This window comes from Mustela nivalis (genome assembly GCF_964662115.1).
Source record: "Mustela nivalis genome assembly, chromosome: 4".
In the NCBI taxonomy this organism is placed as follows: domain Eukaryota; kingdom Metazoa; phylum Chordata; class Mammalia; order Carnivora; family Mustelidae; genus Mustela; species Mustela nivalis.
The window spans coordinates 32,257,715-32,270,871 of NC_139023.1; the positions used below are offsets into that span (position 1 = coordinate 32,257,715).

Sequence of the window (13,157 nt, forward strand, 5' to 3'; positions counted from 1 at the left end):
TGCTCTTGTAGAACTTTTAGTTTAAGAAGAGTAATGATGCTATTGGTGGATGTCAAATGCCCAAGTGAGCAGTGAGGACACCGGGCTGAATGTTTGAGTGATTTTCCTGGAGAATTCAAAATAAAGGAGCGTGGATCTGATGTCACTATCATCCTTTTGTATGTCTGTACTTGGGGCCATATTGAAATGACCAAGAACTTGAAAATGAGGGAAATGGGCTTCCTTCCTTATATCTTTGTAAGCTCAACTAATGGGAGGAGCAAAGCCACGTGTAAGAGAGGCCGATCTGTTCCTAGGCCTGCAGGGTTTCATGGTCAAATCCCACTGGGCGGTTAAATGTCAGTTTCAATCTGGAGATGAATATGGTCAGAAAAGGATGAGTCTGGGAGCTAAACATTGGTAGCACTCTTCTCAGCTTTGTGGAAGGAAAGAGAACTGTGTCAAACAGATTTGCGGTATCATGGCCTCCTTGCCAAGGCATCCCAACAGACTGAAGATTGCGGTTCTACAGATGCATCTAACCCTGTTGGGGAACTGGGTCCATCAGGCTGTGCTAACCCAACGCTGTTAGACTTGTCATCTCCCGGTGGGTTAGTTCACAAGATGTTGAGGGAGTTTGGATTGATGTGTTACCCATAGGTCCAGAACTAACCTGTCTATTTCTACAACAGAAGACAGGAGTCCATTGAAGGCTCTCATCAGAATAGTCAACAAACTTTCCCATTCCAAATTAGTAAGAATGCTAGTCTTTTCCCCAGACACCTTCAAGGGTTATTCCTGGGACCTACGAGATCAGGTGCATTCTCTCAGCTTCTTCTCAGGTTGCTATGCCGGCTCACTCTGAGCCCACTCCCTACCCCTGGGAATAAAAGCAATTTGGGGGCATACACAAGGCGGTACCTGCAATGTCCGGCCTTCGGTGTCCTGGGAGTGGGCCTCAGGTGCCTACAGGGTGTCTTTGTTACTGATGATGGAGGATCCAGGCTCCCTGGAGCCCCGAGGGAAGCAGGGCAGGGGTGACTACCGGCTCCCACTGGCTGAGCACCTGCCCCCCTGCTTTCAGTGCCGATCTCCCTCCCTCCTCCTGTGTCATTCCTGCTCAGGGTATCCCGCTGCCTGGGTCCCACAGGTTCTGCTTCGTGTGCTCAGCTTCACGTGCACCATCTTTCCAAGGCTTTCCTTCGGTAGTGCCCGAAGGAAGAAGGCCTGTGGCATCCGTAATATTCTATGCTTAGAACCATCCAGCCCCCTACTGGATGAGAACAGGTCACTGTAGACTTCCCTCCTGACTTTGATGAGTTTTTCCTTTAGAGGTTTCTTATTCAGACCTTGGTTAGGACGTTCATAGTCCACTGGGATTGTTTTAATTACTCTCCCATTCAGGGGTTGATTCCATTCCCTTTGTCCCAGGAGATTCCTTTGCTTCATAGATATTCCTGAAAAGAAGTAATGTGCGAGGGGGAGAAGTGATGTCCAGTGCCACCTTTGGTAGCTTTTGAGACCCCAATATAAATGGATATGGAGTGACACCTAACTCTTCAGCTAAGAACCTCCAAGGGCCAGGCCCTCAAAAGTCCAGCCACATAAAGTAAATACAATCTGAGGGCCTCAGAACAGAGTTGGGAATTGATTTTTCCTGAGGATCTCTGTCAGGTTGAGGTGCCAGAAACAGGACATTATGATTTTTGTGCTGTCATTAAGGAAAATCTCATAAAAGATTTTTAAGAATTTTTTAAAATGTATATCCTATCTCGTGTTCCATATCTTAGTCTGTTCAAGCTGCTGTAACAATACCATAGACTGGGTGGTGTATGGACGACAGGGATGTAGTACTCATGGTTCTGGAGCCTGGGAAGTCCAAGATCAGCAGATTCACTGGCGAGGGCTCCCTTCCTGGTTACTGACCGTCTTCGCGCCGTGTCCTCACATGGTGAAAGGGACAAGCGATCTCTCTCGCTCCCTTTTGTAAGGACACTGGTCTTTATTTATGAGGCCTCCACCTTCATGACCTGATCACCTTCCAAATGCCCCACCTCCTCATACCACCAATTTGGGGATTACATGTTTACCGATGGCTTTTGAGAAGACGCAAATATCCAGTCTCTAGCACTCTAGATTAAAAATTTTGATTCTAGGGGCGCCTGGGTGGCTCAGTGGGTTAAAGCCTCTGCCTTCAGCTCAGATCATGATCTCAGGGTCCTGGGATCGAGCCCCGAGTCAGGCTCTCTGCTCAGCAGGGAGCCTGTTTCCCCCCACCCCTTGCCAGCCTCTCTGCCTACTTGTGATCTCTGTCTGCCAAATAAATAAATAAAATCTTTAAAAAATTTTTTTGATTCTATGAAACTAGAGGGAAAGTTTATATCTAAAACATGACATAGTGAGAGAGAACTATTCACCATGTGACCATAGGCAAAGCTGCTAATGTGCCTAAAACTGTAAAATGGATAGGACAGTACTTAATTTGGAGCCACGTGGCTTCTGGGGTGACCGTTCTCACTCTGAGCCTCTCTACTTGGAAAGCTCTCAGTGGCTGGCTTGCTGCCAACCAGAGGATGTGTTCCAGACTTCAGCACAAGCGTGAGCGTTCTCCCGAGATCAGGCCTGTGTGCTTTTCAGCACATCTCACCTGTCTTTACCTTGCCCTTTGTTGCCCCCTGTGAATTCCCCTGCACACATGACACTGGTCCCCATACTCATGTTCCCCACCTTTGTAGAAAGCCTGAATCATTTTCTGGTTTCATAGAGCAACAAAACCCCGCAGAGAAGCTTTCCTTGTACAGTTTGTTACCAGCACTTGGCTGACATTAGTGTTCTTATCAATGGGTGGAGAAAAATTTGCTTGCCCTCAGGGGGAAAAAAAAAACCCAAATGGCCAAATAACCACTCCTTTGTCATTTGATATTCAGCAAACATTTATTGAGTACCTGCTGTTTGTTGGTACTGGTGTTAGGAAGATGAGTAACACAGCATCTGTGGCCTCAGGGAATGCCCATTCTGGTAGGGAGAGACAGACTCATAAGCAGGCAGTCAGTAATAAGTCCTTCAGATAAGTGTTTTGCTGGGGAGAAGGGCAAGTGCAGAGGGCTGTGGCAATACAGAGAAAGCTCACTGTCTTAGCATTGTAGAACACTTCAGATGAAATGTTCAATAGTTCAACAGGTCTTAGGGGAGGGGTTGGCTTGGCTAGATAAAGAAGAGAAGAAAAATGGGTATCTAATACGGAGTACTGTTGGCGGCCCTTTCTAGGAAAGGGGTAAAGACTAATTTAATCTAGTCTGACTTAATTCTCACTAGAAAGTAAAAATAAGCAGTTTACATTTTTTTCCCCTGTTCTTCTGGAACTTGTGTTTTGAAAAAAGTGTTCTCAATATGGTGACAAGATGTTACCACATTGAAATTGCTGGAATCTATTGCATTGTTAGAACCATCCTGAGGTGACTTGAAATGGTCTCAAGAAATTTAAAACTCACTGTGAACATAAATTGTCATTAGTGGAAAGAGTAAGATGATCACAGTGAGTTGTGATCATACCATAGCACAATGGTTGCCTATGTAAACCTTAATGTTTGTCTTTTTTTCTGTCTTCACCAAAAAGGGGGGAGTTGGGGAGAAACACCAGAGGGGTATTAAATGTGTATACTTAAGTTTTAAAAAAAAGTATTTTAAATTAACCTCTCTTACTAGTCTTGTCTAAAACTGTAATGGAAACTAGTTTAAAATTTCTTGTCACTTTCAGATGTATTCTCACATAATGGAAGGAAGGAAGTCAAACATTTATGGGGGAATGATGAGTAAAGATTGCAAAGTGATGTTACCGTGTTTGAAATGGTCAGTTTTTACATGACTATTAAATGCTGCCTTTCAAATTTAGTAGAAATAGGAGATGTGGGTATTTTCCTCTTTTTATTATAAAAGAAGTGAGCTCATCAATCGGGGAAGCATGTAGCTTTTAACATATTTTAGACTCTCAAGTAGTTATGAAGTATGTTTTTGTCTCGATAATAACATGAAACATTTCTTACTAAGAAGACTGTCTCTCTTTAAGGTTATGAGAAGACTGATGACGTCTCGGAGAAGACTTCACTGGCTGACCAGGAGGAAGTACGGACTATATTCATCAACCATCCCCAGCTGACAAAATTCTGCAATAATCATGTCAGGTAGGAACTACCGAAGATCTCTGTGGGACCAGCTATCACAGTCGAACTCAACTGGCCATCGTCTCTCTCTGGCCAAAACAAAAATGCTTACAGAGAGCGTTCAGTTTAATCAGTTACAGTTTGAGAGTTTATTGAAGGTGGTGTGACTCAGCTGGTTTTTCGAACTTCTAGCCAATAAGGAGATGTGAATAAGAATCTGGAAGCTGCAAGGAGCAGAAAGGATAAACAGCCATACTCTACCAATTCTCTATGTAGTGACCCGACAGTGAAAGCTGATTATAGATCAATACCTTTGTCTCGAACCTGTTAATAGACTGATGAGTTATTGTTTTTGGCCAACAAGTTTTAACATTTTAGAAGAGGTCTTTGCAGTTCTTTACCAAAAACTCTTTTTTGTTTAATAGTCTTTAAATGTTGGCTTTTGACAGTTGTAAAATTGAGTATGGTGTTGAGAAAGAGGACTCTGAGAATTGCTTGAGTGTTACATTTTCCTTCCAACAATAGTATAAAAAGTGTCGCTGTTGCAAGTACTGTTCACTAAGTGGCCTCTGAACTGGAGTGAACATGAACACCTCTTACCCATTATCCTAGCCCAGTGTTTCTCCAGAGGCAGAATTCCTGGATTTGAGAAATGACCATTTAAAATTAATATTTACAACTTCACATTCTAGAGTAACTTTCTCAGTTTGGGAATGTGGTATGCATTCCTGTAATCTCCTATTTTTTTTTAAAGCTTTTTGTGGAAAGCATTAAAAATAGCACAACAAACCCCCTTGTACCTATCATCCAGCTTCACAATTAGCAACTCATGTAATCTTCTATTTAAATAAGAAAAAGACTGGATGTTTTCAAGACCTAAATGATGATATCATACTGATTGTGGACATAGCTGGTATGTTTGGTGTAGAGTCCTAGCCTAGTTCCTGGAGAGACCTTGAAGAAAATTTGAACAGAACCCTAGAAAACTTCTCATTTTCCTGACATTATCCAGCGAACGCATCTCTGTTTAAGTTCCTGGTCTTACTCAAATTCAATTTTTTGTAAGAGTTTTAAAATTTATTTATTTTAGACTGGCCTAACTAAAGTTGCTCTTCTTTGTAAGCTACTCTTAGTATCTTAAAAAAGGATGATTGGCCGAAGAGAGAACAAAAGATATTGTGCAGAAAATGAAACTCTTACTATTTAATTTGACAGTTCTTTTCACTCATTTCATTTAGGTTAATGACCATTTGTAATATTCTCCCAATTTGAAACAAAGGGCAGATGTTCATCTAATATTTTGTATGATGATGATAGAATTTTGTAAATGTGGGTGCTAATTATGGGGTAATTAAGTTTTATGCTACTTTTCATTTTGTTTTCTAGCACTGCAAAATACAACATAATCACATTCCTTCCAAGATTTCTCTACTCTCAGTTCAGAAGAGCTGCTAACTCATTTTTTCTCTTTATTGCACTGCTTCAGGTAAAGTCACGTTATAAAATTTAACTCAAAGTCAAATGTTCAGATATTAATAAATGTTTTTGTTAAGCCGGTGACCAATCTTGCAAAGCTTATGTAAACACAGAGAGACAAGCTGGTTTGGGTGGACATTTCCAGGTCCTGCTGCAAGCAATGTCAGAATTCCCCTGACATTTGATTCACTTTTATCAGCTTATTTTAAACATTCGGTAAATTTGCTATGACAGGAATGAAATTTGATGGTAAAGGGGAATGGGACTTTCCCCCCATATTAACATTAATTTATTGATTTTATTAAATATCAATTAAATTATTAATTAAACATTAATTTATTTTAAGTAACTGTTCCGAACCTTAAGGTATAAGAATTTCCATTTTAAAACTAGTTTCTTCTTGTATTTGCGTTAGTAGTCTTCAGGAAAACAAAGTTTCATTTTATTAAAAAAACACACGTTCATTGTAAAAATCATTAGAAAACCCAACAAAGTGGCCTGAAGAAAAAAAATTAAAGCAACTATTTTTCTGCCACTCAGAGACAACTACTCTTAACCCTCACAGTGTCTATCTTCCTGGTCTCTCCCTTCCTCCCACATATTGTTTACTGACTTAGCTTACAAAAAGGAAGATCAGAGAATACATATGTTTTGTATTCTACTTTAACCATGTGATAATGTGTGGATATTTTCCCAGGTGATTCGGTGTGTTTTTAGAATATCATTTTTAATGATTATATGGTATTTACCTAACTCCCCTCTGTAGGTGTTAGTCGTGCACAGGACAGCTTGTCCTGAAGCGAGCTCCCACCCTCTTCCGCAAACTGCCCCCCTCTGTGTTAGTCGGCCGCAGTAGTAAAAGCACCGAAGTGTAGTTTAAGAGGCACTAAGACTTGGTTGTTTTTATACGTATTATAAACTTACTAGTTCTCACTGGATTTCTTTTTTTTTCTTCCCCCAAATAGCAAATACCTGATGTATCCCCAACAGGTCGCTACACAACCCTGGTTCCTCTCTTATTTATTTTAGCTGTGGCAGCTATCAAAGAGATCATAGAGGATATTGTAAGTGCTTCATTTTTTCATAAATAAATATGACTAATTTTATATGCATATCTTAAAATATTAGTTTCTCTTTAAGTTTAATGCTCAACACAAATTGTTTAAAATGCCCGTTCAACTTAAAGACATATAGAATACGCTCTGGAGTCCATTGCTCTTAGATTCTACAGGATTACTGTGACAGAATGCTTGGCAGAGTGTTCTCTGCCTTGGTAGTTTAGTAACAAAAGAAATTATATTAAATGCAATAACTGGCTTGGAGAGAAAACTGTATCTGACCATTATTTTCATTCATGCCCAATGTTCAATTTGAACATTATTTCAATTTAAACATAGTTACGTCCAAATTATCTCAATGCAAAGGGTCTTATAACGTAGGTTTTATTTTTAATTCATATGCACGTTTTTTACTTTAAATGCCACTGATTCCTTTTCATCTTTAGTAGTTCTAAGCTTCCTTTTATCTTACTGAAAGAAAGTAATGACATTTGCTATTTTTATTACACTCTAGTAGCTGAGAAAAGGGGAAGTCAATTTCCTGTTCATAAAATAAGTTCCCCCAACTAAATTCAGACTTTTCTTTTTCCTCTCTTTTACTGTTATTTTAACTCCCTTCTTGAGGAAGCCAATTTTTTTTTCTATGCTCTTTAAATACTTGGCCTATCTGAAATGACCTTCTGTGGAGCCTTAGACCTATCTGAAATGACCTTCTGTTGAGTCTTAGGCAAGACAGACAGTAAGGCGAGGAAGGTCTGAGACATTCTCTAGGAAGCTCCAGTTTAAAGTTGCACAAATATTTATATTATTTCTGTGGAGAATCAAATTGAAAAGGGTCAAGTGTCCATTTAGATCATCCAAAACATTCAAGTGGCTAACAGACAGAGGTTGTATGTCCGTGTGCTTTTGTGTAAAACATCATCATCCTCTTCATCGGAGATGACATGCTTGATGGGGACCACGAGCGGAAAATTTAAGGGACCCTCTTTTTTACCTATATTGTTCCACACAGACTGACCATCCTTTAAATTGCGCTTGGATCTCGCAATCCATAAGGCTCGGTCTTTCCTGTAATTTGTCTCTTTGTTCGCCTTATGTGCTCTCTTTTCTTTCTTTGACATAGTTTTGGTTAAGTGCATATTATTTACTAGACATTGTGCTGTGGTTTTACAAATATTTTTCTTCAATAACATTATAAGCTGGATATTAATCCCATTTTAAAGGTAAGGAAGCTGGGGCTGAGAGAGGTCATGAAACGTGTCGGAGAAATGGTCGGGATCAGATTCCATCTCCTCCAGGGCTCTTTTTCTGTATCGTGGCCACCCGCAATGGCATGACTCACATCTGTTGAGTTTCTGGGATCCCTGTACTTGATTTATATCCTTGACATCTACTAAGTCTTCCAGCCACTCTCTAAAGGATTGCTGGTATTATCCCCATGTTATAGATAAGGGAGAGGAGGCACAGAGGAGCAAGGTAACTCGCCCAGGGTCTCACAGTTAATAACTGGTGCTAGGAGAATTCAAAACAAGGCAGTTTGGTTCTAGAACTCCATGTTATTATCGCTGCTCTCAGCTGCCGGTCCTGTCTTTCTTCTTTTTCCCTGTCTTTTTCTTTTTTCCCTTTCTTTTTCTCTAGCTATGGTTTTAATACCCCTCTCTATGAAAACAAATGGTAAATAAAGTGATATCCTAGACTTTGTTGTTGTTGTTGTTTTAAACAAACTCTTAGGGGCCCCTGGGTGGCTCAGTGGGTTAAGCCTCTGCCTTCAGCTCAGGTCATGATCTCAGGGTTCTGGGATTGAGCCGCATATTACGCTCTCTGCTCAGTGGGGAGACTGCTTCCCCTTCTCTCTCTGCCTGCCTCTCTGCCTACTTGTGATCTCTCTCTCTCTCTCTCTGTCAAATAAATAAAATCTATAAATAAATAAATAGATAGAATAAATGATTCATTGTTTGTTTATAACACCCAGTGCTCCGTGCAGTACATGCCCTCCTTAATACCCATCTCCAGGCTCACCCATCCCCCCCCCACCCCTCTGAAACCCTCAGTTTATTTGCCATAGTCCGTAATCTCTCGTTTGTCTTCCCCTCTGATTCCCTCCACCTCATTTTTCACTTCCTTCTCCTAATGTCCTCTGTGTTATTCCTTATGTTCCACATATGAGTGAAACCATATGGTAATTGTCTTTCTCTCTTGACTTATTTCACTCAGCATAATCCCCTCCAGTCCCGTCCATGTCGATGAAAAGGGGGATATTCATCCTTTCTAATGGCTGAGTAATATTCCGTTGTATATATAGACCACATCTTTATCCATTTTTCTGTTGAAGGACATCTTGACTCCTTCTGCAGTTTGGCTATTGTGGACTTGGCTGCAATGAACATGGGGCACATGAGCCCCTTCTTTTCACTACATCTGTATCTTTGGGGTAAATATCCAGTAGTGCAATTGCTGGGTCATAGGATAGCTCTATTTTTGACTTCTTGAGGAAACTCCACACTGTTTTCCAAAGCGGCTGTACCAACTTGCATTCCCACCAACAGTGTAAGAGGGTTCCCCTTTCTGCACATCCTCTCCAACATTCGTTGTTTCCTGCCTTATCAGTTTTGGCCATTCTAACTGGTGTAAGGCAGAATCTCAATGTGGTTTTGATTTGAATTTCCCTGATGGCTAATGATGTTGATCATTTTTTCATGTGATGCCAACTCTTATGGTAAGGGTCAAGATTGGTTGTTAAATTGATAATATTCACCATGAAAAACATGCCTTCTTTGAAAGTCCATGGTGTTCAGAGACCAAAGATGAGGAAGAGATGAGTGAGTAAAAGAAGGCAGGTTGGAGCTTGCAGTCGAGTAGGGGAGACAGACATTAATCAAGTAAACACACTAGCTCTTGTAAGAATTAAATAATTCACTGAAGTCCTTAGAAGAGTACCTAGTTCTAGTAAGTGATGAATAAATGTTAACTGTATTATCATCATCCAAAGTCCTTTCGAATAAATTTAGAAAACGGGTTGGAAAGAACAGGATGTGAATACACTAGTTAGAGGAATATTTTAGTAGCTAGTATTTAAAAAATGGGGATATTTAGACCAGGTGGCATTGCAGATAAAGAAATGAATTCATAGAGAAATGAATTCAATATTGCTTTAAGAAAAGAATTGATAAGACTTTTCACCATCCAACATGCTGCATACCCTACTTCTTTGACTCATGTTCTCTCTCCAACCACTAGAATGTAAGTTCCATAAAGAACAAGAGTTTTGTCTCTTGTTCATGGCTATATCCTCACCAATAGTAACAGGACCTGGCTCATGGTGTTCTGTAAATATTAGTGAATGAAGAAGGATTCGATGGGAGTGAGAGAGAGGAGAAGATGCCAGGATGAGTCTCGAGTTCCTGGTTTGTGCAAGTAGATGGCGTATGGCTCCATGTCTGAGAACAAGGATGGAGGCTTGGGGGTTAAAGTCTTAGTTTGCCTTGTGGACCTAGTTGGAGATGCCTTTGAGATTGCCAGAGGGAGATGTCAAGGAGGCTATAGGATGTAACTCTCTGGAGCTCAGATGAGAGCCTTGGCTGCTATCTATTGATGTATCAGTTACAAGTGAAACTGCAGGTCCGGATGAGCTGAGCTGGGAAGAGAGTACAGAGTAAGAAGCAAAGAGGGCCAGGGAGTAAGCCTTGAGGAATTCTATCCCTGTATAACGAGATAGGAGATGAAGAAGGGACCAAGGTACAGTGGAACACCGGGGCAAGGATAAGATAAGAAACACTTAGAAGTGTGGGGGAAGGGTTCCCAGGAGGAAGTGGTCAACATTACATACCTCAGTATTCTAAAGTTCATGGCACTATTTACACAGGACACTTTATTGGTGCACTGCCAATTAAATATTGATAATACCAAGTAATTCACCAGGCCTCAGTGATAGGAAATGAATTCTCACTCTAGGACAGTGGAGATATTTGAACTCATGGAAGAACTGTATTGTTTCCTGAAGTGTCCATTTTAGAAGGAGTGATAATTTGTTTGGGATTGAGAGATTCTTTTTTTTTTTTTTTTAATAGTTGTAAGATTAGAATCTGCCTATCTGGATGGATCCTTATATATATATTCAACACAAGCGTTTCCTGACGAGCGACCTAATTCATCCTGTGGCGGGAAGGCTAAGGAAAGAGATGCACCTGTACAAGAATTCTCTGTAGATGGAAAATAATGTTCAGGATCTCCTTGGGTTTCACAATGATTAAGTTTCCTGATTAAGTGGAATGTTTCATTAATTCACTTTTCTTTGCCTCCATCAGTTAGAAGTCTTAACTATTTTCTGTCAAAAGTGTGCATTGTTTTGGAAATACTTGCACCTCTTTCAAATACCTAAATTTGCTTTGAACCATTATTTTGGAATCAAAATTTATTTTGGGTTACTTTCTAGTTTTCCATAGATCTTTACGAATAAAAAAGAGTTAAGTATTTGAGAGTTTCATCAATTATAAAATATTCTCTACTGATGCTCCAAATTTAAACTTTAAAAATTCATTGAAGAACATTTGCTGGTAAATCATAAGCTTACTTCTGGGAGCAAGAATTTGCTTAATGAAAGTGTACATTTTTGCAGTTTTATTAGTGAGTGTTTTGCTCTGAGAAAGAATTGTAGTGTGTCCCTGCTTCTGGATGTGGCAAGAATTATTTTCTACAGGCCTGCCATAGAGGCATTTTGAATGCCCTATTTGCATTTTGTGCAGTTCAATGGCTGATTGTTTGTGGGAACTGAGTTCACACTGCCAGCTATTAGGACAGTCCTCCTGAGTGGTGCTCTTTGGGAAGGAGCGCTAATCCACAACTCCGGCCTTCCCTCTCGGAGAGTATGGCCATATTTGCCCTGTGATTCCAAAAACCATATTTTTTCTCAAATGGAAAAATTAGGCACTCCTTTGTTTCACATTCATTCCAACCTAACTATGTAAGTAAAAGTAAAAGTAACTATTCCAAGTCTATGCAGGTAAATCTGACCTTGAGCTTTAAGGATAGGATTTTTGAGTTCATAGTTAGTTATACTCAGCACTTTTCTGTAATGTCAACAGAGGCTGGTGTGTTACACTTGATGCTGTAAGGTTAGACAGAAGCCATGGAAAACCTCTAGTTGAACTGTAGACGAGATCGCTTCCCCTGGCCGCTCAAATTCTCTCCCTTCTCTGACCTTTTGTTTCTTTTGCTCTCTGTTCTAAAACCTTGGCTTATGTGACTCTTCAGACTCACCCATCTAGACTTAGGCCAACTCCTCTGTTTAGCATTTAATTTTTTTGGTGCCTTTGGGTGGAAGGAGATAGGATCATGTGATTCTGTGGTTTATGATGGGGAAAAGGAACCATTGAGAAGCAGTGGATGGAAGAGGCTTTATGCAAATGGTATATGTGTTTGTTTCTAGTCAGTGACACATCAACATGTCATTAAATTATGGAGGATGTACTCACCCTAATTAGATAATGAATTTCATAAGAGCTGACAATATTTCAGTGCCACTATTAAACGGTAGTTGTTACAGATAATTCTCTTGGGCAGTCTTTTTTAAGTGAATTATTTAAGTAAAAATCTAAATCAGCCTTTCCCATTACATTAAAATTTTAATCTTAACCTGTATCATAATGTACGATCTTCCGCGGACTGCACAGCTGTGCTCCCAGAAGACGATGCTATAGATTGTGTTTTTAATTTCAAAATTCCCACATACCCTCTAATTCTTTTTATCACCCCACCACAGCATGCTTATAAAATTGATATGGATCTGAAGGCAAAAGTTTTTGAGAAACATAAGTTGAAAGAAACCTTTCTTGTTGTAGCTGCTACTTTGTTTCATTAATCTCATCCACTTTTTCACAGTTTCTGTTTTTGCTTTTAAACTTTAGAAACGTCATAAAGCTGATAATGCAGTGAACAAGAAACAGACACAAGGTAGGATTTTTACATTTTATTTCTCCTGTCAGATTCAGTAATATGTACCAATCACTTCAATTAAATGTAATTAAATTGAAAATACTGTGTATCTCTTAAGTTCTTGTTCCAGGATAAACTTGTTTTTTTGTACAATTTATTAGCATGACACTTAAATTCACATTAGAATGATTTACAGTGGTAATACTTTCGAAAGAAAACGTTTTTAATACACTTAAGTGCCTCATAGCAATGTGTTCTAAAATACTGACCATGAAATCAGCAGATGTTTTGACATGTTAAGTGCTGCAAGATGTCTGTATTTTGTTGGTGATCAATAGATGTTACTCTAGGTAAGATTGATAGAAAACAACCAGATGTGGTGTTACTTGTTAAAAGGCATGTTGGAAGTACTTTGTATTATACTGTACATACAGATGATATATACTCAGAAATAAACAAAAACCTGGCCAACTTCTGGGTAACACATGACATTTTGACATGGCTCTTTTGTTGTGGGTCTCTTTTTGACACAGAAAAAACCAAAATGACCTCT

The 13,157-nt window shown here is 39.6% G+C and overlaps 1 protein-coding gene across 5 annotated transcripts in view; it reads left to right on the forward strand.

The window, feature by feature from the left end:
- ATP8A1 (ATPase phospholipid transporting 8A1) overlaps positions 1 to 13,157 on the forward strand; it is a 234,741-nt gene that overhangs the window by 32,527 nt on the left and 189,057 nt on the right. For all 5 annotated transcript variants that reach the window (XM_082728770.1, XM_082728772.1, XM_082728768.1 and 2 more), the window contains exons 2-5: positions 4,046 to 4,160; positions 5,526 to 5,625; positions 6,581 to 6,679; positions 12,577 to 12,622. In XM_082728770.1, the coding sequence (XP_082584896.1) occupies positions 4,046 to 4,160; positions 5,526 to 5,625; positions 6,581 to 6,679; positions 12,577 to 12,622 (360 nt within the window). The remainder of the gene's footprint in view (positions 1 to 4,045; positions 4,161 to 5,525; positions 5,626 to 6,580; positions 6,680 to 12,576; positions 12,623 to 13,157) is intronic.